General features: G+C 38.5%; 4 protein-coding genes across 5 annotated transcripts; 1 reads left to right on the plus strand and 3 right to left on the minus strand.

Moving 5' to 3' along the window:
- Window positions 1-279: 279 nt before the first annotated feature.
- Window positions 280-8,943, minus strand: LOC112201608 (phenylacetaldehyde reductase). 2 transcript variants are annotated; one of them, XR_005810646.1, is made up of 7 exons: window positions 8,781-8,943; window positions 8,528-8,700; window positions 8,247-8,432; window positions 7,971-8,133; window positions 7,003-7,189; window positions 6,089-6,416; window positions 280-331 (listed from the first exon to the last, which is right to left on the minus strand). XR_005810646.1 is itself a non-coding variant. In XM_024342513.2 (6 exons), the coding sequence occupies exons 1-6, from the start codon at window positions 8,896-8,898 to the stop codon at window positions 6,272-6,274; spliced, it is 972 nt and encodes a 323-aa protein (XP_024198281.1). In that variant the 5' UTR covers window positions 8,899-8,943; the 3' UTR covers window positions 6,022-6,271. The 2 variants fall into 2 exon arrangements, 1 of the variants encoding a protein (XP_024198281.1); XM_024342513.2 differs by lacking the exon at window positions 280-331 and having other exon boundaries at window positions 6,022-6,416.
- Window positions 8,944-16,319: 7,376 nt separating this feature from the next.
- Window positions 16,320-19,124, minus strand: LOC112166097 (mitochondrial import inner membrane translocase subunit TIM22-4). The gene is made up of 4 exons (XM_024302859.2): window positions 18,772-19,124; window positions 17,825-18,015; window positions 17,653-17,725; window positions 16,320-16,724 (listed from the first exon to the last, which is right to left on the minus strand). Exons 1-4 carry the CDS (start codon window positions 18,920-18,922, stop codon window positions 16,639-16,641), a joined length of 501 nt encoding a protein of 166 aa, XP_024158627.1. The 5' UTR covers window positions 18,923-19,124; the 3' UTR covers window positions 16,320-16,638.
- Window positions 19,125-20,491: 1,367 nt separating this feature from the next.
- LOC112167238 (40S ribosomal protein S4-3) lies at window positions 20,492-22,493 on the plus strand. The gene is made up of 5 exons (XM_024304226.2): window positions 20,492-20,641; window positions 20,738-20,815; window positions 20,957-21,137; window positions 21,298-21,395; window positions 21,812-22,493. The coding sequence occupies exons 1-5, from the start codon at window positions 20,639-20,641 to the stop codon at window positions 22,244-22,246; spliced, it is 795 nt and encodes a 264-aa protein (XP_024159994.1). The 5' UTR covers window positions 20,492-20,638; the 3' UTR covers window positions 22,247-22,493.
- Window positions 22,494-22,946: 453 nt separating this feature from the next.
- On the minus strand, window positions 22,947-25,074 carry LOC112167378 (ferritin-4, chloroplastic). Its single transcript, XM_024304392.2, has 8 exons — window positions 24,706-25,074; window positions 24,263-24,346; window positions 24,112-24,172; window positions 23,889-23,976; window positions 23,669-23,730; window positions 23,425-23,490; window positions 23,271-23,334; window positions 22,947-23,180 (listed from the first exon to the last, which is right to left on the minus strand). The coding sequence occupies exons 1-8, from the start codon at window positions 25,017-25,019 to the stop codon at window positions 23,125-23,127; spliced, it is 795 nt and encodes a 264-aa protein (XP_024160160.1). The 5' UTR covers window positions 25,020-25,074; the 3' UTR covers window positions 22,947-23,124.
- Between the last annotated feature and the right edge of the window lie 800 nt (window positions 25,075-25,874).

Below are 25,874 nucleotides of genomic sequence, written 5' to 3' on the forward strand. Positions count from 1 at the left end.
CCAAAATAGTGAACATGATGTTCAACTATCTGGTGTTTTGACTCAAGTAAGAACATCTTCATATTATAACGTTTTAATTTGGGCAAATTACTGTTCACACCCTGTACTTTGGGTGCGTCGACAGTTTAGTCCCTAACATTTCAATTTTAACAAATAACTCCCCAAACATTCAAATTTCAGACAGTTTGGTCTAAAATGACCATTTTACCCCTCGGGGGTTTTTTTTTTTTTTTTTAATTCTTCTCTCCCTTTTTTGGTTATTTTTTCTGCTTCCCTCTCTCTCTCTCTCTCTCTCTCTCTCTCTCTCTCTCTCTCTCTCTCTCTCTCTCTCCTCTCGCCAACTCGCGTAGCCTCCCTCGTCGTCCCGCCGCCAACTTGACGCCATGGAAGCATAGCAGAAAAAAATAACCCTTTCGACAGCCGCACGGATCAGAACGATGTCGCGTCGAAGATAAAGGACCAATCCGATGAGCTCAGCGACGGAGCCGGCGGCGACGGTGGTGGTGAAGAAGGAGGAGGAGGTTCGTACACCATCATCAGGAGATCGAAATCCTCGGCTGTGGCCGCCGGAGAGTACCGGAAGGACCGCGAGGAGTGGAGCGACGGCGCGATCACTTGCCTTCTCGATGCTTACAGGGACAAGTTCACGCAACTGAATTGGGGAAATCTGAGAGGCCGAGATTGGGAGGAGGTGGCCGTGATCGTGAGCCAGATGTCTGAGGCAAACCAAGAGCGTCGAGCAGTGTAAGAACAAGGTCGATAATTTGAAGAAGAGGTACAAGCTCGAGAGGCACAGGATGACCAATTCTGGAAATTCGCCGAGTCATTGGCCTTGGTTCATGATAATGGAGCAGATCGTCGGCAATTCTCTTCCGGCGAAGGCCACCTCTGATGATGACAAAGGCATTACTTCCTCCGGTGCTACGCCTAAGAAATTAAAGAGGTTCAAAAATTTTTGATGTTTTTTTTTTTTGGTGCTTTCTGTTTGGTGATGGTGCAGTACAGTTGGTCACTTTCTGTTTGTTTTTGGCAGAAATGCAAGTGCAATTACTAGTCCTGTAACTCAGATAAATAAGCAGCCGAAAATTAGTCTTAAATGGCGAAGAGTGGTGTTCAAAGTCAGTGGTGCTGCTCTAGCTGCCACTGCTGCTAACAACATTTTGTATATATGCACTTCCATTAATTTGTCGAGTGAAATATGCACGATCATTGTTAATAGTCTGTTTTGTTGTGTTAGTTCCATTAAATGAGTGTCGATATGTGTTTTGTGATTGCACAGATAACAATGCTGATTGCGAGAGAAGTTGTAATGGCCTACCGCAGTGGGGTGGAGGTAATGATGTATATGATTGTCATCTGCGAGTTTCTGTGCTCAACCTTGTTTTTTACTTCTGTAAATGTTGCTTGGTGAAATAGGTTGCAATTGTTGTTGGAGGTCGCAACTTTGGCTGATGGGTGTGGCGGATTTGGGGGTTTGGGCGGTGGGGTTGGAGTGGAGGGTCATGGAGATTGCGATGGCGGCGAGTATGATGGCCATGGTGGAGTAGAGTATGGCATGCCAACGGTTGCAGTAGGAAGAAGAAGAAGAAGACGCCATTGTTGGTTCAGTGAAGGTTCTGGTGTGGTTGTTGAGAGAGAGAGAGAGGGAAGCAGAAAAAATAACCAAAAAAGGGAGAGAAGAATTTAAAAAAAAAAAAAAAACCCCCCCGAGGGGTAAAATGGTCATTTTAGACCAAACTGTCTGAAATTTGAATGTTTGGGGAGTTATTTGTTAAAATTGAAATGTTAGGGACTAAACTGTCGACGCACCCAAAGTACAGGGTGTGAATAGTAATTTGCCCTTTTAATTTTCATGTTTTACTGTCATGCTTTCTTGGAATGGCTAGGCCGATGTTGCAAGCAGAGGTGCATTATTTCTTGAAAGAACATTGTTGTTGACTATTCGTTTGTTTGATAAACTTTGTTTAGGATGGGAGATTGGAACTTGGGACCTCGGATGGAGGGTGAACGTTGAGTAGTGAAAAATCACAGTATGATGAAGACTAATGGGGTTGCTTTCTTTGCTGTCAATAGAAGATTCAGTCAACAGCTGATATTTCAAAGTTTAAGTTATTTTGGTTTTTGGTATGGTATCATGGGAAGATGTCAATATTCCTATCTATGTATAAAGCTTTTCTTTATGATAAGAGAGCGAAATTGCTACTTCTCTTTTGCTAGCTTTCTTTGCTGTCAATAGAAGATTCAGTCAACAGCTGATATTTCAAAGTTTAAGTTATTTTGGTTTTAGGTATGGTATCATGGGAAGATGTCAATATTCCTATCTATGTATAAAGCTTTTCTTTATGATAAGAGAGCGAAATTGCTACTTCTCTTTTGCTAGCATTGCATATATTACATAGCTTAAAGATGGTCTTGACAACATCTATGAAATTGGATGGAAATGGTGCCCCCAATTTTTAAGGGAAGATTGATTCCTCATCAAGCTAAACTTCAATCCAGTCCATTAAATATTCCACAAATTTTGGAGCAGAAGCCTCTATTGGTTTCTTGAATGTTAACTCCATCAACACATCCGTACTCATACTTTGGTCCTGCAGACATTGTTGGACAACTGACTGGCGCAGAATCCGTACTCATTGTTTCCGTATGAGGAACACGTTGAACTCGGTGAACACCAGATTCATATTTTAATTTGTTGTATACGCGCTTTCCTTTGATCTCCATCACATAGGTCTTGTATCCTCCTCTTTCAGCCTAAAAGAAAGGAGAAAACTCTGTCAGTTTTTAGGGGCAAATTTCAAGTCTTGCAAATTCTGCAAAATATCTCTAAGATTTTTTCCTCGTATCCTTTTCTTTCTTTTTTCACCAGTTTGGTGTTGTATGCAAGAATGGCAGATTTCCTACAGATTTTAGCAATGAAGAACTCTTTAGTTGAAATGAAATCAAAGGGCAAGTACCATCATGAACTCTTTAGTAAAATTTTACTTCAAATTGCAGCAAACCTTTACTCTCTTCTAACTGCTTCTCACAGTCCTTATATTCCTTACAGATTGACATAACCTGCCCATCATAAACAACAGTAGAAAACTGTCTTCAGCGAAATCCAAAATAAACTCAATTAAAGAATCTGCTAAGACAAACTCTGCAGTACCTCATCGAGCTCCGCCACCGATTGTGCCAGCCTCTGGGACTCACTGGGATTCGACTCGACATCTGGATCAGCCAGCTTGACCTAATTTAATTTCCAATTTCCTTCTCTATGAGTAAAACTCAAATTTAATAACAAAGTAGTAAAACACACCAAAATGCTTTCAAATTTAATCTCGAAATCCTTCTTTTGCACAACAATAACGCACCCATGTCACAAAATTCTCATTGTTTTTTCTACTGTTTCTTATCCTCACATTGAATCCATGTTTGCCACCATAATTCTTATAGAACTTATATGCACTCTCAACATCTATAAACTCTTTTCCAAGTATGACCTCTTCAATTGCCTCTTCATTGTTTTTAATTTCATTCACTACATGCAAATCATCAGTAGGCTCACAATGAGAATCATCACACTGCTCTTTACCTTGTAAGTCCTCGGAATCACTTATTAGTTGATTGCCCAAGCTCGTACAATTCTGGGTATCCATTAACCTGCAACAGGGTATCAAATTAGAATCAAGTAACCAACTTTTGTCATTGAAAGAGTTTCAAGAAGCTAAACGAGAACACAAATCGAAATCTAATTACCCAGAATTGATGATCGAACTGTTTGGATTAGAACACCAAACCCAGAATTTATACCGCCTAATTGATGATCCAGTACCCATTGTCTCACTTCGAATCCAATACCCATCGCTCCATCGCTTCGAATCCAATACCCATCGCTTCCAATCCCTATAATTCGATACCCATCGCTTCCAATCCCTATAATTCAGTAGTACAAGTCAGAAGGAAACCCGTATTAGAAGAGAGAGAGAGAGAGCCGGGGGCCAAATATGCGATTCCCATCCCCCGGTCCTCCGATAAAACGTGACGCCGCTATACTGTGAGCTCCGGGACCTCGGTCCCCGGCGGCTCTTCTTGACCTTCTCCGGGAGAGGCACGATCCTCTGCTCCGCGAGCGGCGGAGGAGATGGAGCACTGTAACGTTGCGGTGCTGACCCGGAGGAGAGCACCAGCCACTGCTCGGTCGTCGAACACCGTAGGGGCTGGGGTTGAGTAGGGAAGAGCTGGATGGTGCCGGGGGGGGGTTAGATTTGGTTCCGAGACGGTAAATGAAGGAGAAGAGATGTTTCGGGGGTTTAAAGTCCAATTTTTTTTTTTTTTTAATGGACAGGTGTCTTTTTTTTATTGGGTGTGGTCAGCGTGGGCTGACCAGCCCTGGTCAGCAAAGTTCTTTCCGGTTTTTAATACAAAACTCACAAAATTGTTTGCTCAATCAAGGACAACTAAACCTCGCAATACTAGTCGATGGGAAAGCAAAAGACTTGAACATGCATGATGACATAATAAACATATTGATATATTAATTGGCAAACTAGACTATTAGTTTCTATTGAGCTTTAGGATTATTGGGGATTACAAATTTGCATTGTGGCATCATCTTTCTCATTTAATTAAATTCTATATTCGCAGTGTGATACAAGTCCGGTCTCTTGCTTGGCTCATGGGAAACAAGCACCAATTCATTAGACTTCAGACCTGATTTCAAGAGCTCGAGCACCAAGTGAACAAGTTGGAAGCTTTGAAGTCAGAGACGGAAGTGACCAGGCCGAGAACTCAAAATGGCTCTTACCTCGCCATGAGGTAAGAGTCCAGAGCTTGAGATCAAAGAGAGACAAAGGAGATTGGTCCAGAGTGGTTGAGAGGCAGAGTCAAAGAAATTAGTGAGGTGTTAGAGTTGAAAGAGATCGAGAAACTGGATGAGACTAAGGGGTTGATTAAGAAGCGAAAAGTTGAATGTGAGTTCACCGAGTTGAAAGAAGAGGAAATGAAATTGGAACCTGAAGCCTCCTTGCTGGAATGTGGCTGACAAGGAATCAGAACCTGAACTCGGCGGAGAACAAATGTGATCGATTGTTACAAACTTTTCATTTTTTGTGTCAATAATGATGTCTATAGTATCATCAACTAAAATTATAACTTAATAAAAAATAAAAAAATAAACTAAAATTATAAGTCAATATATGAGCATACCCCATACAGTGTTGCTTTTGCTTTTGCACGGCCTATAATTATCAACATTTTACTGACTAAATTCAAACAAAGTAACATTATGAAATCATGCAGACTGGTATTGAACAGATTTTGGTTAGTTAACAAATATCAGTGTGTATGAACAGGCAAATCATTTTAAGTTTCAACATTTGAATTTGAAAAGAAAAAAGAAACTATAATTAAGCACAGAAAACTAACTAGCAATCTTCCTCATTTACCTTCTCTTTCTACATTTCTCACTTATTAACTGACACTTGCCCTCTTATTTCACTCAAAACTATGACATAAGGCATATTCGAAAGAAATGAAAATCAACTTTGGCGATATTAATATCATAATTTTAAGTGAAATAAGAGGATCTGTGTCAATTAATAAGTGGGAAAGGTAAAAAAAGAAGATAGATGGGGGGAGATTGTTAGCATGAGAGATTCTTACCCGAGGCATATGTATCACGTGTCTGGTAGAGGGCTAATCAATCAATCCACATGTATGGGGTGTTTTAGGTATTTACTTTTACCATATTAAAGTAAAGATAGTTTCTTAACACACTTAAATTTTTTTAATTTTTTATTTGACAGCCCTACTGTCACGTGATCCGTTTGCCTTATGTAAGAATTTCTTAGCTAGCATTCCTCACTCGACTGCCCTAGGAGACGAGGTTGAGGTCACAACGGAGACAAATCCCGTATCAAAGAGCTTGAGCAAATGTTTAACGATGAATTCAGAGCTATTTCACTGTGGCTTTGATGCTCTGAGAAGTAGAGGTAGTGGATAATAGTGACACAGAGCAAATGAACAAGAGGAGCAGTACATAAGGGAGACAAGCAAACTTCGTTTCTTTCGAACTCAAGTTCATCCTCTAACTTAGAGTACACACTCTCTCTCTCTCTACATGTAAACTTTTATTCACATACAGATTGCACATACAGATTGCTGGAAACATAGCTGGTACATAATATGACCACAATCCGTGACTATCATTTAGCTAAGTTACATGTCCTCACCACTTCTACAAGGTAGTTTGGCCCCTGATGAGTTTTCATGTCCATGACAGCTGCATTTACGAAATAAATCCCTTGCTCTTTAGGCACTCAACAGCATCCTTGATAATTTGATCCATGGGAATGAAGTCTATACCTAAGTCCATTAGCTTTTTCGCTCCAGTCTTTTCCCTCAACAACCCAGGCTGTGTGTCCTTTGGCAAACTGCACCAGATAAGCGCGTTAGAGGCTTGAGCAATTACAAAATTTGCAACTCTAGTCACAACACATGGAAACTCCACAAAATTCTATCAATGGACTTGAGAGAAAGAAAAAGAGTATGAAATTAATGTTCCAAAGAGATTCTAAGTAATCCAAAGAGGATTCAACCGGGAAAACCTTTTACGGAACAGCTATGCAGCATACCAATAACAAAGGAACCTCTATTTCACAACAAATAATATCAAGAATATTCTTATGCTAATGACTAATGGATAGGTTGGTGCTTCTGAAATAAGGCCAAGACATTTGATTATAGTCGAGAGTGTGGGGCTTTTACTGAAATGATTGTAGAAGGTTCGGTTTCCACTATTTAAGTTGCAAATCTAGCATTTCAATATCTAGATTATTATTTGGACAAATAGTGAAATAGGTTATTAGTTTCAGGATATTGCAAGCCTACTGACCCAGTTTCAGAATAGAAGTTACTGCACAATACAGGATTAGTATAAGTAAATTAAAGTCCCAAACATGAGACAAGCAAATAGTTTCAATTGCGGATCATTTTGCAGGAGTGAGGACAGCAGTTTACCTGGGAATCTTGTACTCGGGATAAAGTTCAGCTACCTTTGACACAAAATCACCATAATGTGATATTGCCTCAACGCACAAGTGCCTACCAGTGGCCGATTTGTTCTCGTAAACTAAAACGTGTGCTAGAGCTACATCTTTAAAATGCACAGATCCCATAAAGAAGTTCTCATATGTTTCAGTGCAGCCTGCAGCATGGATTGCCAATGACAGTGTCAATACAATTTTGTTTAATTGGATCAATACTCCTTGTTTTACACATGCTATTGGTAAGATTAATTCCTTTTTGCTCAGTCCTCCGCTAGCAAGGAGTACATACAGAGAAGTTGGCATGGATACAGAAACTAAGAAACTATAAATCAAACTTTACTGACATTGAGTTTTGAATTTAAAGAAACATATGCTAGCAAAGAGGTGTAAAGGGATTCCTTTACTGAACCACACAATTCAGGTTCTCCAAACTTGGGGAATACCACATCAGACCTAAACGAACTCAGGTGTTATAGATGAAGGTTACTTATTTTTTGTGTCCGAAATATATTTTTATCTACAAGATCTTAGATACCAAAAAGAACCTCTCTTTAACTGACATGTCTTATGGAAAATATGTTTCCACCACCTGATTTCTAGTTTATCAACCCACCACAGCCTCCGTTATATCAAGATTTGGTCACTTTAGATCATGTATAAAGAGGATTAAGTGCAAATATCATGTTGCCACAAGTAATACAAGGTAAGTGTTCTCCTACGCTACATAGATGTTCTCCTACGCTACATAGATGTTGTCAGATTATCACTGAAAGCCTTTATCAAGTACAAACATGTAGAAATGTATGATTTTATCGAATGCTAGACCATCCGGCAACTAATATGACCTTTTTCCTGATAACACTAGTTCAACCATCACAATTCACTTCAAGGTACAAACCAGATACTATTCTTTTACATAAAATGTGCACAGAACAGTACCTTCAAGAAGGCGAACAAGCATCAACATGCTAGCATTGAGCCTCGGCGATATAACATCACCCATCACCGTCCCCGGATTCACCACAACCACATCCAACCCCTTCTCCTCGGCAAATTCCCACGCAGCTTTCTCCGCCAGAGTTTTCGATAAAGGATACCACAGCTAACCAAACACACAACACAATCAGCATCACTTAGTTCAGATTTCCAAAATCCATGAAGTCACATAAAATTCAAAACAATTTCAAGGCACTACTCAGTAGTATAAGTACTCACTCCTTTCTGCTTGCAGTACTCAACATCAGTCCAGCAATCCTCTCTCTTGACGACATCGGCCGGCCAAGTAGGGCTGGGAGTGATGGCCGAGATGGAGGACGTGAGCACCACGCGCTTCACGCCGGCCTGGTTAGCCGCCGTTAGAACATTCAGGGTTCCTTTAATCGCCGGGTCCAAAAGCTCCTTCTGTGGACACAGTTGAATCATCATCCAAACTTATATCATCATGAAACAAGAAGCCCTGAATTTTGTAGAGTGTAATCGGAAATGGAGCAACCTACCTCGGGGTCATGGACTTGGTCGACGATGCAAGGAGAGGCGAGGTGGAAGACGCCGGAGCAGCCGTGGACTGCGGCGGAGATGGAATCGTAGTCGAGGAGGTCGATCTGGAAGAGGCGGAGGCGCGTTTGGGCTCCTTCTAGGGCTTCTAGATGCTTCGTCTCGCCGTCGTCCTCTGCAAGAAGAAGAATTTTGAGAGTGGAGGTGGCATTTGTGTAACAAAGTGGAGAATTGAGTGTGATTGTGGAGACTAACTGAGGTCTTTGACGGTGGCGTGGACGGTGTAGCCGCGGTCGAGGAGGAGGCGGACGACCCATGATCCGATGCAGCCGCTTCCACCGGTGACGCATACGACCTCACCCTGCTTCGACATTTCTCTCTTCTTCAGTTCTCACTTCTCAGCTACTTGCTGTCACTGGACTTGTGGGTATGTTTTCAAAGGCAAAACCTTTATCAAATATTAGAAATTAATTAAAAATAATATATGATACGGGGTCTTCGTGTCTTTTTACGTCCACTTTGACTAACAAAAGTTCATGAAAGCTTTGTATGAGAAGGAAAGAAAACGAAGAAGAGGTCTGTATTTAATCAAGAAAACAGAGCACAACCATAGAGAAACCATTTTACGAATTATTACTGGAATTTAGATGATCAATACCCAGAGACCAGAGTGAATACCAGTTCGCTTTCTCTTTGAATTGCCTTGACACAAAAAATCGCCTTTGAACAAAAATTCCCAAAATTTTAGGGTTTGTAATACTAACATATCAAAATTCCAACTCATCACTGATGCAACTACTCTTAATAATAGTATAGATATATATATTTTATAATTGTCATTATTGCTCTTGTGATATAATTAGTTCTCAAAGTCTTTTAATCTTAGTTGTTAGCATTTGTCTTGACTAGCATTTGTTTAACAACTAAAAAATTATTCCTACACAATCCTAACCTTAAGTATTTGTCTTGACTAGCTTGGAAATCCACCTCTACCAAGGACTCTGACCACCCCTTCTTCTGATCACCCTGACCAAGTTAATAACTCATATTAGTTAGCACTTGATGTTCTTATTTTAACCAGTTGAATCTCTACTCAAAGTTACAACAATATTGTCTGATACAATTCATTGTCTTCATCTATTTCAATTGCATATAATTTTATGTGAACCAAATTTTTAATTGCTTGCAATATCTCATATAGAAAATGTAGGTATGGTGAACCAAAATATATTTATAATCTTAAAACGTAATATAAGAGGACGAAAAATAGACATAAGTTATAGGTTGTTGTCACATGCAAATCAAGATAAACCGATCTCATATTTACTTCATTTCAATTCAATATCTTCTCACAAACTTTGTGACACAACAAAAATGCCATAAATTTCATGCAATTTTAAGCTGCCTAGGAGTAGGATACCTCACCACATTGAAATTGACATCCCTTTTTCTACAAACCGCACCTCCCTTGCCAAAGTTTCACTTGAAAAAAAAAAAAAAATCATTTACTGTGGCCATATCTTATTCAGATACAAACAAAAAGCAGAAGAAAAAAGGTCCTTCGACCCATTGTATATCCACTTTCTGTGTTAATATTGCTCCAAAAAATAATAAGCCCTTGGTAGTATTATAGTGACACCACCGGCTGGTAATTATATCATTATCCATAAAAACCAAGTTAGAGACCTACCCAGGCCTGCAGTGATCGAGCAATCCAATGCAACTAAAATCACCATGGGAATCAAATCTAGTGACTTAGAGATAAGTAGTCGGCTTCTTGAATTGAAGGAATCAAAATCAACAATGTTGCTAGCTCTATATATACACTCTAATTCAACACTCTTAAACCACAAGTACAAGCACGAGTGCAATCCTTAAGCTTGAAGCAAAACAGTCTTGCCTTTTCACTTAGAGAAACAAGAAGAACATGGCCAAGTCCAGCAACAAAATGGCAATAGCTCTTAACCTGATTCTGGGGGTATCTCTTATGATTTCCATCTCTGAGGGTAGACATATTGGAGTGGATGGTTTTGATGCAGATTGCAATTCCGTTTACGGTGCAGAGTCTGGTGATTCCTGCAATAGTGTCATTGAAAAGTTTGGAATAAGTAGTTTAGACTTCTTCCTTGGCATCAATCCTAATTGCAACTGCGACGCCTTCTTCGAAGGGCAATGGCTTTGTGTTGATGGCAATCCAAATGAATGATCTAACGCGCGCATTCATCATTCTCAGTTGAGCAAAAATATTCAGTTGTATGAATAAAGAGGGTGAGCTAGCTCTGATTTCGCCTCCTCAGCGGCTCTGCGTATTATAATTAATTGTTTCCTGATCTGGTTATTTCTTAGATGGCTTAATTGTCAATGGAACATGTTCCATACGACTGTGGCAACTGTTACCTTCGACAAATTGTATCACTTTTCAACGAATAAAATTTAGATAAATTAACGTCGACATTTTGCTCCTGTATATGCTCTTATTAATTATAAGGGTGTGGCTATTTCCACCCTATCATTTTCTTTGTTCACCCTACTTGCTCATTACACCCTACATTTTAATTTCAATTATTAAATTTACTTATGTAATCCATTTCTATTTCCAAGAATATGTATAAGGATATCCAATTAAAAGAGATTTTTTTTAAAGAAAATTTCTCATTTAATTTCTACCTATAAAAAAATTATAATATATTAAAGTTTCCTAACAAAATCATAATCTAATTTACATAAAAATAGGTTTCGACAATTTATCAAATTAAAAAATCTATGCAGAACCTAGAGAAACCCTAAGGCCGACGTTCTTCGTTTGCTGCAAATTGTTCTCGTCTTGCAGAGCCCCGACGTCTGGGTGGCCTCCGGCCTCCTCACCTCATGGGGTGGCTGTCGGACGGGTGATCGATATCTACCGCCCATAGGGCTTTGTCGAAGGGGTTGTGTTCCCGGTTTTGTCAGTTTCGGTTCGGCTGGGCTCGTGGTGGAGGATGAGGTCGTGATGTTACGGGTCAATTATCGGTCCCTGCGATGGGTCTCTTGGAGCGCCGACGCCTCCTGGAGTTTCGATGGACGGTGGTATGGGGCTGTGAGAACCCAGATCGAAGATGGTGTTGTTTCATGTTGATGCAGATTGACGTGGCTCGGGACGACGCGGGACGTGGCTCTGGCGGCGTGGATCGCATCTACTGCGAGCGGCGGACTGGATCAGATGGAACTCTGCCGGCAAGTGACGTACGACGAGGGACTAGGAGAAGATGGTGGACTGGGCCCGAATCAGGCTACTGGGCCTGGAGTGCTCCCCCTGGTGACTACCCTTTTGGGCTCAATTGTTGGGCTGGGATCCTATTCTAGTCCATTAACTTCTATTTGGGCTAGGGTTTAGGCTCTTAGTCCAAACCTATGTTTTTAGATTTTTTTGTCTAATTACAATAAGTTTCCTTGTATTAGGAACTTAAAACTTTAGCGCCTCCGGCGTAGTACCAAAGGAGGATCTCTGCTATCTCTACGATCTGAAATTTGTAATGAGTGGGTCTACTTTACGTACCACTGTGGGTACTACCACTACCTTCTTGTCTGTCTATGTCCTTAAATGACAGCGGAAGGGTATGTAATGGTCTATTCTGGCTTGTGATTAATATACTATTTCGCCCCGCAAGCTTGATTCAAAAAAATAATCTAATTTACTTCTATTTTTTTTTCTTTCTATTTCAATCTATGTCAAAAGATTAGTTAGTTAACAAATATGAACAATGAAGAAGAGATTGAGATTTCTCTTTCGTGTTTTAAATTTTCACTTTTGGTGTTCACAAAACGTATTGCAAAGATTTTGATGTAGTTAATACTAATGATTTTGTGAATTAAATAACAAATTCATGATGAAGACTGTAAAACTGTAAAATGATGATTTACCTCAACTAGATAAAATAGTGTTTTTATTTTTTTTTATCAATTAAAATTTCATCAAACAAGGGTCTTTCTAAATGTACCTAACAAATATTTAAATACACACAGCACTTAAAATATTGTCATATACTTTCCAACTTTACCCTTGCTTTGATTTACAAACCCAGCAACCAGATCCAAGAGACATCGACAAGACTAGGAATTGATCTCTCGCAATTGGACCTCAACTTTATACGTCTCCCTCATGGAGAAACCTTCGGCATTCCAAGTGACATTGAAGATATCGGCAACGATGAGAATTTGGAGCTGCAGTCCAGGTTCGGCAACATAATCGTTGTTGATATAACCTTCCAGTAGTTCCAATTGAGAAGTTTGAGAAGCTTGAAATGTAATTCGCATAATTTACAGCAAAACTAGCAGCAACCTTCTGGTGCCCATTGATCATGGAAGATGGATTTTGGATACCTCTTGAACCCGAAACGCAGAAGACCATAGGCTATATGTTGCTTCATTGAGTTCAATACTCCTCTGGAAGCCGAACTTGCCAGGGAGAAGACTCATGGATACAAGCTGGACAGATCACACATTTTTGTTGTCAGCATATTTAATGACTGATTATACGCATTTTCATGCGTATAATTATATCTAAAACACTAGAATAGGCTAATCCTTAAGTCAATTATTATGTAATTAATCTATTTTTATTTGTTGTGTAGGAAATAAGAGGAATTGCGAAAATCGATGAAAAATGATGCGAAATTGAAGCAATTTAAAGTTTCCGACAAAAGGATGAAAAGTCCACATGTGAGCGAGGAAGCTGAGTTCGATGATTCCATGGTGATGCATTTGGATGTGTTTTATGATCGGAAGAAGAAGAAGAAAAGAAAAAATAATAAAGAAATGATCAAAAGAAAAAGTTTGACTAATTAGTCATTGGTTTGGCTAATTAATCAAACCATTTGATTAATTAAGCATGGCTGATCCCTCCTCTTCTCACGTGCAGCACTCATTCTGTTTGATTAGCTTGAGCCAATTAATGGCTAACACGTGGCAACCCATTATCCCATTCTTTCTCCTCTTCCGCACAGCCACACATCACTTGGTAATAGGGCTGTCAATTCCGACACGACTCGAAACCCGTACGAAATAAAGCGGGTTGAACCCGCACGATTAAAAAGCTGGTCGGCCGTGGGTCAACCCGCCATGACCCATTTAATAAATGGGTCGGTCACGGGTCAACCCGCTAACACGAAGTAAATCCGTATGACCCGATTATGCTATACTTCTTCTTGAAATTTTGGACGTTGGGAGTATTTGATCATATGATTAGACAATTTGAAATATTTTGCTTTATAATTACTTGATTTAATTATTTATAAATATATATAATTATTTATATTTTTCATCTTGTGGAGTTTCTAGTGAATTTAATCATTTTATACATTTTTTTTATTTAAATGGGTCGCATTGTTAACCCTTAAATGTGTCATTTTGTCTAACATGACACGACGTATTTGTTAAATGGGTTAAGCGAGTTGGAAACGGGTAACTCGTTTAATAAATAGGTTGGGTTTGGGTTTAAATTTTTGACACAATTATTAAATTGGTTGGGTTTGGGTTTGTATCTTGCGACACGATAAATATCTTGACCCGACACGAACCCAACCCGACGCGACCCATTGACAGCCCTACTTGGTAACGATCATTTTCTCTTCACACTATAAACAGACCACAACACAATTATTCTATCCTCTCTAAGAGCAAATTCACCCGTTGGGTCACCTGGTCACCAACTATTCACTGTTTTTTAATGTATATTTTAATTCTTTGGATCACGAAATACATTATACCCGTGATCCAGGGCACGAAATACATTGTACAGGTCACCATGGTGACCTAGAAAGTGACACAGGGTACGAAATACACTATGCTTGTGACCCAGAGGGTGAAATAACACATAAAAAGCAGTGAATAGTGGGTGACATGGTGACCTAACGGGTGAACTTCCTCTAACACCCTGCAGCGCCGCAAGTCCGCAACCTTGGAGGAGGGCTGCTGCCCTCTCTCTTCTCCTCCTCCATTTTTTTTTTTCATCTTTGCTTTAATTTTATATTGGGATACTCAAGACGTCAAAGATTCATCATGAGCTTCAATCTCTACTCGATTCAAGATTTGGGTATTTGTAAGAGTTGTAATTCAAGGCTAGTCATGCTAGCTTTTTAGCTATTTGTGACTACTCTTGTTTTCTTCTACACTTCTCTACTCTTTTCTATTTGAATTTTGTAATTTTGATGTCTATGATTTTGGGTTGTGAGTAATTTCCTTGTTGGAGGTTAGAGTTGTGTGCCCTAGCCCAAATTTTGTGCAAAAGATGTTTAATTTAATGTAATGTTGCAATTTTCATATGATGGATACTTATATCTATTTTTGTTGGGTTGAAATGCATGTCTAGGAGCGTAGTCAACTCTAGGGTGTGTATTTTGAGCATGTCTAGGACGGAGTTAGAGCTTGACCCCTTATAATTCCTAAGCTAGAAACCTTCAATTTCGTATTCGAAGGGTTATAAGCATGACGTTTTACATCTATTACATGATTGTGCGGGCGGGCGCTTAATAGTCTAATTCCTCGATCTCTACGCCTCTTTATGTGAATTAGGGACCCTTGAACCGGCTCTAATTTATATCAAGTGAGTTCCTACGATCCTTGAACCGGAGTAGGAATACCATGAAAGGGAATTTCAGTCCTTGAGCCTTAAACCGCCTTGGATACGACTACCGCCAAAGTAGGAGATTTGCATCTACATTATATTAGCTTCCGACACATAGAATTTGGGTGAAGGAACCTCCCTAACACCCGGCATTCCCATTTATTTGGTTATACTTTTATTAATTTTTTTTGCATTTTTATTAATTGTTTTACATTTCATCACATTTTGTTAATCTAAAATTCTCCCTCAAAATATTGAAACTCCGACTTATTGTAAATAACCACCACTGCGCTCTTAGTCTTGATTAGGCTTTAGTGAGAACCAAAACCAAGCATTGCTAAGGCTTGGTGCCTTAGAGTAGAATTTTTGTTTATTTTGTTCTTCTTTTGCATGCTAAGTGTCTTTAGTTCCGACTACTCAAGGATTGTGGGTTAGCCACTAATCTCTGTGGTACGATAATTTTGGGCTTAATACTTCTCTATCTTGATAGGATTCGTACGCTTACGAGAGTATATGTATCAAGTCAATGACTTTGATTGATTCATGAAAGTTCCTGATTAGTGGGCTCCTCTAGAAACAAGACTAGTGTTCTCTCTCTTTGGTCTCAATTCTCAAGTCTTAATTGTGATGATGGAGATGACATTTAGGTTTATATCGAGTATATGTTTGCTAGGTTTGAAACTTTGAATGATGCTTGCTGGGTTTGAATGGTGCTTGCTGCCTAGAAGATTGCTGGGTTTTTGGCTGGGTGTATTTTACTTAAGGGTAAATTTGGAAATTAAGCACAATATTCTAGGGCTGAGTGTGTTAAAATATTTGCTGGGACTATATTTAGAGACACCCTCAAACAACTGCAATTGCAACACCCACTCTTCGGCAATGACTAAACATCAAGAAGCTAAAACTATATATCCGCATCGATAAAAAGAGAGATTGACCTACTTATGGATCCGATTAACATGTCAAGACAGAATTAGGCAATTGATTTTATCAAACTAACCAAAAACTGCAGCAATAACTAGGACATTGATTGGAGTGCTGTGATTGTCGACTGTGTGGAATTGTGGGGGTAGATTTTAGGCTTTGTCATGTGGGAAGGACAATCAAAGTGGTATATACGACCCTAGAGACATGTAAACTACCAACACCAACTATTCATTTAGAAGCAGTTTTGACATGTAAAAGCTGAGATATGCCAAATTATGACAGCAAGAAAATTATTTGAAACTTGCAGCCATTCTCTATAAATCATTTTCTGAGTTTGAAGAATGCATCCTCTAATGAATTATGAAACTGAAACTCTTAGTCAACAACAGAATACATAATACAAAATCATTGGCCTTATATTTTGGCCAAAGCATCCCTTCATGAATTGGGGATAAATAATCATAACAAGAGCTGAAGCTGAATCTAAGAAAAACTATTTGTATTACTGCATGGCAAAAGCTACATCTCTTCCACTGATTTGTGATGTTTAGTGTCTGCAAAAATTGAGGCAGGATACTAATACGCTCAATCATGTCTATCCAAAAATTTCTCTATCAGCACCGAAAATGTGGCAAACCCAGCACAACCAACACAGGCTGCTTTTGGACCACCTACAAATGCACAACAGCAGAGGTGTAAGATTAACATTCACGACAGGAAATTACGCTGACAGCAGACCATAATGAGAACAGCTCCAACAAGATTTTCTCAAGATAACATCTGTACGCCAATCAGGCCAGTATTTATTATGTGTAATCTTTTTATTCACTTCTGTGATATGATATCTTGCTACAACACCTAGTCTATGACTGACTTCTTTACCCTGTCCAGGTCAGGACTAGGGAGTGCTTCATCAATGGAAACCAAAACTCTAAATAGTGCAAATCTTGGTTTCTGAGTTTCTGTTTCCACCTCAAAAAGAGAATTGAATAGGATTCTTAAGTTGAACTCTTATCTTTAACTATAGTACCAGAGAGGTTAGAAAGGTGTCCAGATACTAAACCATTGTTATTGTTTATAGAATCATTAAACAACACAATGGCACCTAGCTATCGAACCCACTTATGATGTATAGTGTTGTCTGACTAACAGAATCTTAATATCAAACATGATGCAATGAATGAATTCTTTTCCGACTGTATTAGGATATGAATGCAAGCAAATAACTTCTGAAGGATAATGCTAGAGCAACCACATATTTTGCAATATTGGGTGGCATTAATTTCATTAAACGTCTCTTTGGAGATGTTATTCATAATGTACATGCCAGCACCTCAAATGAACAAATATATTAAAAGAAATATTTCAACTCCAGCTTCAAAAGGAGAAGAGAGGAAAAGAAAGTGTGGAAATACATTGATCACTGATATGGTGATATATGGAATCGAGTTGCTTGTAAGCATTACACACTACAGTCACTAGACATAAGGACTCAGACTTTTGGACTTGATCCAAAAGTATAGGTTCTCTAGTCAGTACATCAACATATCACAATATCATATGCACCTTAAGCATTAACTGAAGGGGGGAAAAGGTTACCTTTTGCTGACAATGCACCTCCAGTGACACATCCCGCGACAACGGTATTTGTTGTGTCATGCTTAGCTCGTGCCTGAAACCAATAATCCAGAGTTAGTCCCAGTACCAGAGAATATAAACCACATCAACTAAATATAAATATGAGTATGTATTGTTACATATTCCTCGGTACCTTTTCAACAACACATTCAGCAGCTGAGAAAACGAATCCCATCACTGCAAATGCTTTTGCAGAACCCCAACTCCTTGACCCCATCTGCTTTGCTGTGTATATAAATTGCTGCCTACCAGTCATTTGATCTTGCATTACTGGGTTGTCTAAAGCCCCAAGAAACAAACCCATCATCAATCCAAGTCCACCACCTATAAAATCCCAACAACAGTTAAAGATCTAACCATCACTACAATTAGAATTCAAGATCCTAAAAGCCACATTCTAAAGGACTTACTTTTACCATCAGTTGCTTAAGAAAGAATGAGGAAAATTGAATGAAACAAAATTTCCAGTGGTTTACATGATGATCATGACACTTAAAATCGAGTTTTAAATGGAAGGCCCAGTTAAATTCTTCATTCTCACATTCAAGACCAAAGTACAACACCAGTGCAGACCTTCGAATAGAGTTCACTAATTTGAGCAGAACCCTAGTACTCAACTTGAATGCAGATAACTGAAGCTGAAATCATGAAATCAATGAAACTATGTACAACCGGCAAACAACTAAATGAACCTAACATAAAAACATGGCTGAACATGAGTACACTTCAGATAGCAGACGCAAAAGAAAACATCTTCACCATTTTCTTAATTTTTCTCGGTGCCAATAAGCTCACTAAACTGAGCAAAGACCCAAATGCCCAGTTCAAATCTACTCAGATGTAAGCAATGGAACATTGTCTTTTTCATGAATTCCAACCCCTAAGTTACAAACTTTACAGCTACATTCTAAAACCCATGAGTCTCTAAAACCCAGAATTCAATAAACAACACAAAAAGAAACAAACTTTCCCACGTTTTCTGGGAAACCAAGCAAGGGAAAAAGGAAAAAGTCAAAAACAAGCCAAACCCAAATCAGAAAATCCAGAACTGAAGCTAAAAACAGAGACTTTAAGTCATACCCATAACTCCACTAGCGACACTGCGCACGACACAGTTGTTCCAAATATCTTGGCCGCGAATCTCCTCCACCGTGGGCATCCGCAGAGGCTCAATCGGAGCCTTCTCTACTTCTCTGGTGGCTGTAGATTCATTTGCCTTCTCTTCGGCCATTGCTGTAGTTTGTATTCAAAGCCGAAATCAACAGTAGCCCATATAATGTTTTGATGGTGTGAGGGTCAAGAGCATTGAAATTTGAAGAAGGAGATCAGCTAAAAGAGAGGGTTTTGTAGCTTCGCCGCCATAGAAATGTGTCTCTGAAGCTGGTCGTGTTGAAGAGAAAAGTTTTACTTATGCCTTGGTGACGAGGCTTTAGAACTTGGGAAGCAATTTACCCGCTTTATTTATTTTTATTTTTATTTTTTGGTTTATATTGGATTTATTTTTATTAGTAAACTCCGTCTCACAATGCCAACCCACAATATGCTCATTGAATAACTTCATTAACTTGAACAACAAGCTCATGAGGTTCGATAATTGACCTTTGGATTACAATTGTCCCTAATATTGTTGGACATGATCAAAGTCGACTGGTTAATTCTTGTTAGTTTTTAATTTTTCAATGTCAAAACTATTGTTGAGTGTCGGTTAAGTAAAAGATGTGTGTAACTATCATCAGTCCATCACTTGACTAAAAATGTGCGTTAGTCTGGTATTGTCGCACCTATAAAAAGTGGCAGTGTTACATGTGTGCAATCATATTAAGCCATCCATATTGGTCGCTCGACGATAACCCTACACCCATCGTTGCTTTTAAGTCTATATCTTGACCAAATGTGCAAGAAGAGAAGAGGGAAACATATAAGAGAATTTGTAGTACCAATTCTGTTAATATTATTGGATTCAATTTCGTTCGTAAAAGTGATCTGATCGATCATTATTATGGGACTAATCCCCAAGGTCATCCTTCCAATAGCTCTCCCCAAAACTGTGTTCAGGGGTACAAAACCTCTTTCTTTATTACATGGATATCTCATGATGCTAATGTAGTGAAAATTAACTATGATGTTTCAGTGTGACAAAATCAATCACTGTTGTTGGTTTTGTAATTAGAGATAATAATGGCAACTCATTGGTATCTTATGCAAAGAATGTGGGCAAAACCTCCGTTTTGGTGGTTGAAAATTTGGCTCTTTGAGAGGGCATCAAACAAGTTTTGGTTCACGGTTTCTCTAGTATTCAACTTGAAAGTGACTCAAATTATTAATCGACAACATTAAATGAGTTGTTCAAATGCCTTAGAGGATATATATCTTGTTCGAGACATTCTCTGATTGACTAAATAATTTCAAAATTTAAACTATTACTTTCAAACACGTTTTCAAATAAGCAAACTCTTTAACCGATGCAATTGCAAACTTGTCGTGATCTCAATTTAGCTATATGGGCATTTTCTCTCCCTTTATCTGCTGCTAGATTTGATCAGTTAGACAGGGGTTGCTCTAGGGACTTACCTTCTAATTTGTTTCCATTGTTCTTTCTCATGTATCGAAGGAGAAATATATATATTTTTTTATTTTTTATAAGCGCATTTAGGAGACTTATGAAAATAATACAAAAATTGCATAGGATAAATTAATTGGCCAAACATTAAGCTACCAGCCACTCCCACAGTCCCATCTGTCCTCCACATCCAATGAGACCCCTCTACAGTCCAGCCCACTATGTACCTGACCGCAGTCAATCACCCCTCTCCACTTCCCCAACCCTAAAACCCTCTCTCTATTTCACTCCCCATATAAATCTTTGCCTCTCCGCCGTTTCTTCCCTCTGTCTCTTCGCTCGGCTCACCTCTCCTAATCTAGGGTTTCTCCATCTTCCTCTGCAAACATGGTACCCTCTTTCTCTCTCTCTCTCTCTCTCTCTCTCTCTCTGTGTTTACATCGAGATCTATCTTCTATATATAACTGTGGGTTTATGTGATTGCAGGCGAGAGGTTTGAAGAAGCATCTGAAGAGGCTCAATGCCCCAAAGCATTGGATGCTCGACAAGCTTGGTGGTGCTTTTGTAAGTAAAACCCTAATTCCCAAATGAACATTAAATTTTCACAAAGCTAGAATCTTTGGCATCATTTTGATTTGGGTTTGTTGTAATATAATTTGGGTTTGTTGTAATATAATATGGGTGTGCTTCAAAATTTGTGGTTAGGCTCCCAAACCATCATCTGGGCCACACAAATCGAGGGAGTGCCTTCCCCTGATCATCATTCTGAGGAACAGGTTGAAGTATGCTCTCACATACCGTGAGGTCATTGCTATTCTCATGCAACGTCATGTTTTGGTTGATGGAAAGGTCAGGACTGATAAGACCTACCCTGCTGGCTTCATGGGTATGTGCACTTTAATCTTTAAGTCTTCACCATTTGTGCAAGTTGTAGAGTATTGCAATGAAAAACAAGTTGGGTTCTGTTAAAGTAGGTCTAGGATTTGAGTTATCAATGTGTTTGATTAGAAAGGGACTGAAAGTTGGTATATTTTGTGTATTTTCAGATGTTGTTTCCATCCCAAAAACCAATGAGAACTTCCGGCTGCTCTACGACACCAAGGGTCGTTTCCGTCTCCATTCAATCAGGGATGAGGAGGCAAAGGTAGGTTTTTTTTTAGCTTATTTCTCTCTGTTTGGTTTTTGTGGAAATGCAATTATGTTTTAACCTTGAATAATTGAATGATTCTGTATTTGGTTCATGTTACAACATAATTTGAGAGATGTACTTATTTGACAGTTGATTTGTAGTGTTGATAACATGAAATGTGGTGCTATAGTTTACAACTTTTAATAGAATTACACATTGAATGCATGGTTAGTTACACTAGGTTTATAATTTGTTTTATTCCTAAAGTTTAGGCTATAAGTCGTATACCTGTTTCATTTACGCAGAAGTAACAATTTCTGGAGTCTGGTTTCTTAATTCTGTCGGTGGCATAGAGTATTTGTTTTGTGTCGTTTTTCTGTCTACTCTTGGTTAGATTTTTGATTACTTAGTGTTATAAATTTCATGTGCAGTTCAAGCTCTGCAAGGTTCGCTCAGTGCAGTTTGGGCAGAAGAACATCCCCTATATTAACACTTATGATGGGAGAACTATTCGCTACCCAGACCCACTTATTAAGGCCAATGATACTATCAAGCTGGACTTAGAGACCAACAAGATTATTGACTTCATTAAGTTTGATGTTGGGAATGTTGTCATGGTGACTGGTGGAAGGAATAGGGGACGTGTTGGAGTCATCAAGAACAGGGAAAAGCATAAGGGAAGCTTTGAGACCATCCACGTTCAGGATGCCGCAGGTCATGAGTTTGCCACCCGTCTTGGCAATGTGTTCACCATTGGCAAGGGTACAAAGCCTTGGGTGTCACTTCCCAAGGGCAAGGGTATCAAGCTCTCCATCATTGAGGAGGCAAGGAAGCGACAAGCAGCACTCCAAACTGCTACTGCTTAAACAATATGGTGGCAACTATTGTTCCTATATTTTAGACAGTACTTAGTTTGAATCAGTTAAGAAGTTGGTCTGTTGTCAGCCTATGCTCAGAATTTCATTTTGATTTTGCTGTCCTGCTTTATGGATTACTTTTTAAGTTGGAATACTGACTTGGATTTTATTATGTTTTGTGCTTGAACGAGACGTGTATTGAATCATTTTTAATTGCCTTGTCTTTAAATTATACAAATATCTTCGTAACCAGTAATTTCAGTTAATTCTCTTTAAGTTAATGAATCATAGCTTCCTGTTAAACTGACATTAGTTTTATCACTTTTGCCCTGTGAAATTCAGAGTGCTTTAGAAACGGAGGTGCAACTGGATGTCTTTCTATGCATCTGTGTTTCTTCATTGCATTTCAAAAACTCAATTATCCCAATCCTGACTTTGCCTGAATATACAGTTCTGCAAGTGTCACTATACTTGTTAGGTTTAATTTGTCTCCTTTCTGATTACCATCATGGGAATCCCTTGGATAACCCAAAGAACATAAGATGTTGCTTGGCAACCTCACTCGTTGGTGTCATCAAAAAGAAAAAAACTTCACTCGTAGGTTTTGTTTTCTTTTGTGGTGGAATTTACAGCAATTTGGAAGATGTAAAGATTTATTTAAAAGAAAGAAAAGCTTCCGGCCAAACAACTCTACTTGTTTAATAACACATTTAACCAAAACCAAAATTAATCATAAACCATGAATGTCTAGCTCCATGTTTGAACTCTGCCAATAGTAGTATTTTTCGAAAACCTAAGAATTGAACCCTACCACTAGGATTAGCATTCTTCAAAGACCTAAAAAACAAAAGAGCATTCGGCATAAAGAAAGAATCTCTGGCTGTTTATCAGGCAGCGACCCCGGCTGTGTCATTAAGGAGCATCTGATCAAAGTGCCAAACACCTGCAAAATCCAATGACGAAACCCCTTAGAGTTAATCAAAATTAGTTGCATATTTCTAATTATTTTTGAAATATGTGTGTGAGCCATTACCATGTCCTGGACCAATCCTTCTCAATTGAGCTACATATTCAGAGATTTTCCTTATAGATTCGACCTAAATGAGGAAAGAACAGAAATGCCGCTTACCGAAATGTTATAAAACTTAACCAACAAGAGAAAGAACAAAACATGAGAAGTTGCTTACCTGTTCATTCAAGTATTCACTTTCAATATAATCCACTAAATGCACATCATTGTTTTCATTAGCTGTCTGTAATTAAATATCAAGAACATCATTAAGAAAACAGTATCTGACACTGAGTCTCATCCTGTGAATATCAGCGGACAAACCATAGCTGGTTTCGGGTGAATATGCCCTTTCTTAACAAAAAGAAAAGTGACAACAGATTCCAAAGATATAAACAGGATCACAGTAAAAAGTTACTTACTTTGTGCAGATTTAGAAGTTTCTCATTGTTCAGCTTTTCCAAAGCAAGCGCAAGCTCCATTGCTGAATTCAAAATCACAAACACAAGAACTTTAGAAGAGAGAGAAATGAGTGTCACAGCAAGTGGCAGATACTAACATGAACATCTATGATTAAATTTAAATTACTCTAATTTTGATCACTAAGTAGCATTGCCCCTCTAACATTATTAAGCAACTTACCGTGCAACGCATCACCCTTCTCAGCATGATCAAACTCTGAGCAGGGCATTAGCATGGACTGTAGCTTAACTCTTCCTCCACGTTTGCTCTGGTATATGGTCATCAGGAGAACATAGTTATATATCAAAATCTATAACACTTAGCCAGCGCCAATACAAAGTTCTAAACACAGAACAATTTGAACTTAACGGGAATTTCGAAAGATAATGTATGAAATATAGACCTGATATTCCATCAGTTTTTCAGCATGCCCCCTTTCTTCTGCACTTGATTCTTTGAAAAACCTGTTTGTTGTCATGAACTGGATCAATGAATTTCATCATCTAGATCTATCAATTGAATTAGGAAAAAATTGAGGGGGTACAACGAATTACTTGGCAAATCCCTTAAGAGCAACATTGTCTCTGTCAAAGTAGGCATACATGGCATGGTACACATAGGAGACATTGTATTCCACACTGGTACAAAGAACAAAAGATTCATTTTTGACTGTGCAATGTGGTGAGAACTATATATACCAATTAGAAGTATTAAGCAAATGAATTCATGTCTATTTAACAATTCCAAAACTAAAGAGGCATAAATTCACATATATCATAACTGAGGAAATTGGAAAATAAAAAATAAAAAATTACTAATCTGTCCAAGGAAGTGGAATTTGCAAATTTTGAAAGAGATGATCAAACATGAAAACTCCATAATAAAACCTCAAATCTTTTTTTTTTTCCTAAAAGAAAAAGGTTTTGCACAGAGATGTGAAGATATGAAAGAGGCTATAATTAAAGTTGCATGCTTGAAGTTGATCATACAAACCCACTTGATTTGTTCATTAATGGCAGCTACACTTTCGTCTGTGTATTTCTGGCGAGCAAGAGAAGCATTAGGCTCAGTTGGGACGAGAAGGAGCTCCTTCTTGACCTCCTCAAAGGGCTCGAACACCACCTCCAGTGCTTGTCGATTATTAGCCCCATTTGAGGCGAATATTACCAAACCACCACTACCCACGTTGCCATTGTTGTTGCTCTTTGGGAGTTTGATGAAAGCTGGACCAGTGCCCCTGTTTTTGAAGAAACCAAGGTTTGGTCTTTGGGAGATTATGGATGTTGAAGAAGGGCTTATAGTCAAAGGCATTGTAAAGAGTTTCAGAGAGAGTCAATAGGGAAAAGAAGAAGAATTTGGCAATGGTGGAGAACAGGGTTTAGGGGTTTTATCTAGATGGGTGGGAGAATTGTGACCGTCGATGGACGACCACGTGGACGATTGTGATTGACCAAGGGGGGTTTAAGGGAGGAGCCCGCGTGGTTCCGGGGCTTTGTTAACGGTTAGGTATCTCCTGATTTATTGGAGGATAAAATGAAGTTCAAAATTTGAAGATGAGTTGATCACGATGGCTTATCAACATGAATGAGACTTTTAGGGAGAGGCCTGAATTCAAAACATCTATCATAATGTAATTTCATGATAATTAGTGATTGTTGTTTTTATCAATTTACGTATGTCATTTGCAATCGATCAAAATAATGGATTACATAAAGGTCATAAAGCATCAAGTTTAATCAATAATCCACTTTTCAAACCCCAAGGTGTTGGTAGGTTATTAACTCAATAACTCGGATTGACTCAAGGTTTTAAATTTCTCTGAAACTATCGAAATTTCTGTTATTTTGAACTTTGAAGTACCAAAATGAAATTCATATGCGATATCATTTCCGTCAGGAGTTTCCCGAATTTTTCTGAAAATTTCAGTACATTTTCGCAAAATTCTTAATTTTTGAAATATCTACACACATAAAATATATTTAAAAATTCACACCGAAAATTTGTCCTCTGTGAACTTTGTATGTCACTGATAATGAATTTTTTACTTCATACTTTCGTAAAGAAAATATGAAATTTTGATTTTTTTTTTGCAATCAAATTGAATATAACAAAAAAACATTTTTGCTTTTATCTTCTACAAAGTTAAATGCTCCAACCACAACATGA

This window comes from Rosa chinensis, chromosome 5 (assembly GCF_002994745.2).
Source record: "Rosa chinensis cultivar Old Blush chromosome 5, RchiOBHm-V2, whole genome shotgun sequence".
Classification (NCBI taxonomy): Eukaryota; Viridiplantae; Streptophyta; class Magnoliopsida; order Rosales; family Rosaceae; genus Rosa; species Rosa chinensis.

Bases quoted from the DNA above. Each gene is read 5' to 3' on its own strand.
- LOC112167238 (XM_024304226.2), top strand. The intron at 20,816-20,956 runs GTAAGTAAAACC...ATTTGTGGTTAG, and splicing joins ACAAGCTTGGTGGTGCTTTT to GCTCCCAAACCATCATCTGG. The intron at 21,396-21,811 runs GTAGGTTTTTTT...TTTCATGTGCAG, and splicing joins TCAGGGATGAGGAGGCAAAG to TTCAAGCTCTGCAAGGTTCG.
- LOC112167378 (XM_024304392.2), bottom strand. From the start codon at position 25,019: ATGCCTTTGACTATAAGCCCTTCTTCAACATCCATAATCTCCCAAAGA. The intron at 24,347-24,705 runs GTGGGTTTGTAT...TCTTTGTACCAG, and splicing joins GCCATTAATGAACAAATCAA to TGTGGAATACAATGTCTCCT. The intron at 23,491-23,668 runs GTAAGTAACTTT...ATTTAATTACAG, and splicing joins AACTTCTAAATCTGCACAAA to ACAGCTAATGAAAACAATGA.
- LOC112166097 (XM_024302859.2), bottom strand. From the start codon at position 18,922: ATGGCCGAAGAGAAGGCAAATGAATCTACAGCCACCAGAGAAGTAGAG. The intron at 17,726-17,824 runs GTACCGAGGAAT...TATTGGTTTCAG, and splicing joins CTGAATGTGTTGTTGAAAAG to GCACGAGCTAAGCATGACAC. The intron at 16,725-17,652 runs GTAACCTTTTCC...GTGCATTTGTAG, and splicing joins AGGTGCATTGTCAGCAAAAG to GTGGTCCAAAAGCAGCCTGT.
- LOC112201608 (XM_024342513.2), bottom strand. From the start codon at position 8,898: ATGTCGAAGCAGGGTGAGGTCGTATGCGTCACCGGTGGAAGCGGCTGC. The intron at 8,433-8,527 runs GTAGGTTGCTCC...CTGTGTCCACAG, and splicing joins ACCAAGTCCATGACCCCGAG to AAGGAGCTTTTGGACCCGGC. The intron at 7,190-7,970 runs GTACTGTTCTGT...TCCATGCTGCAG, and splicing joins GCTTGTTCGCCTTCTTGAAG to GCTGCACTGAAACATATGAG.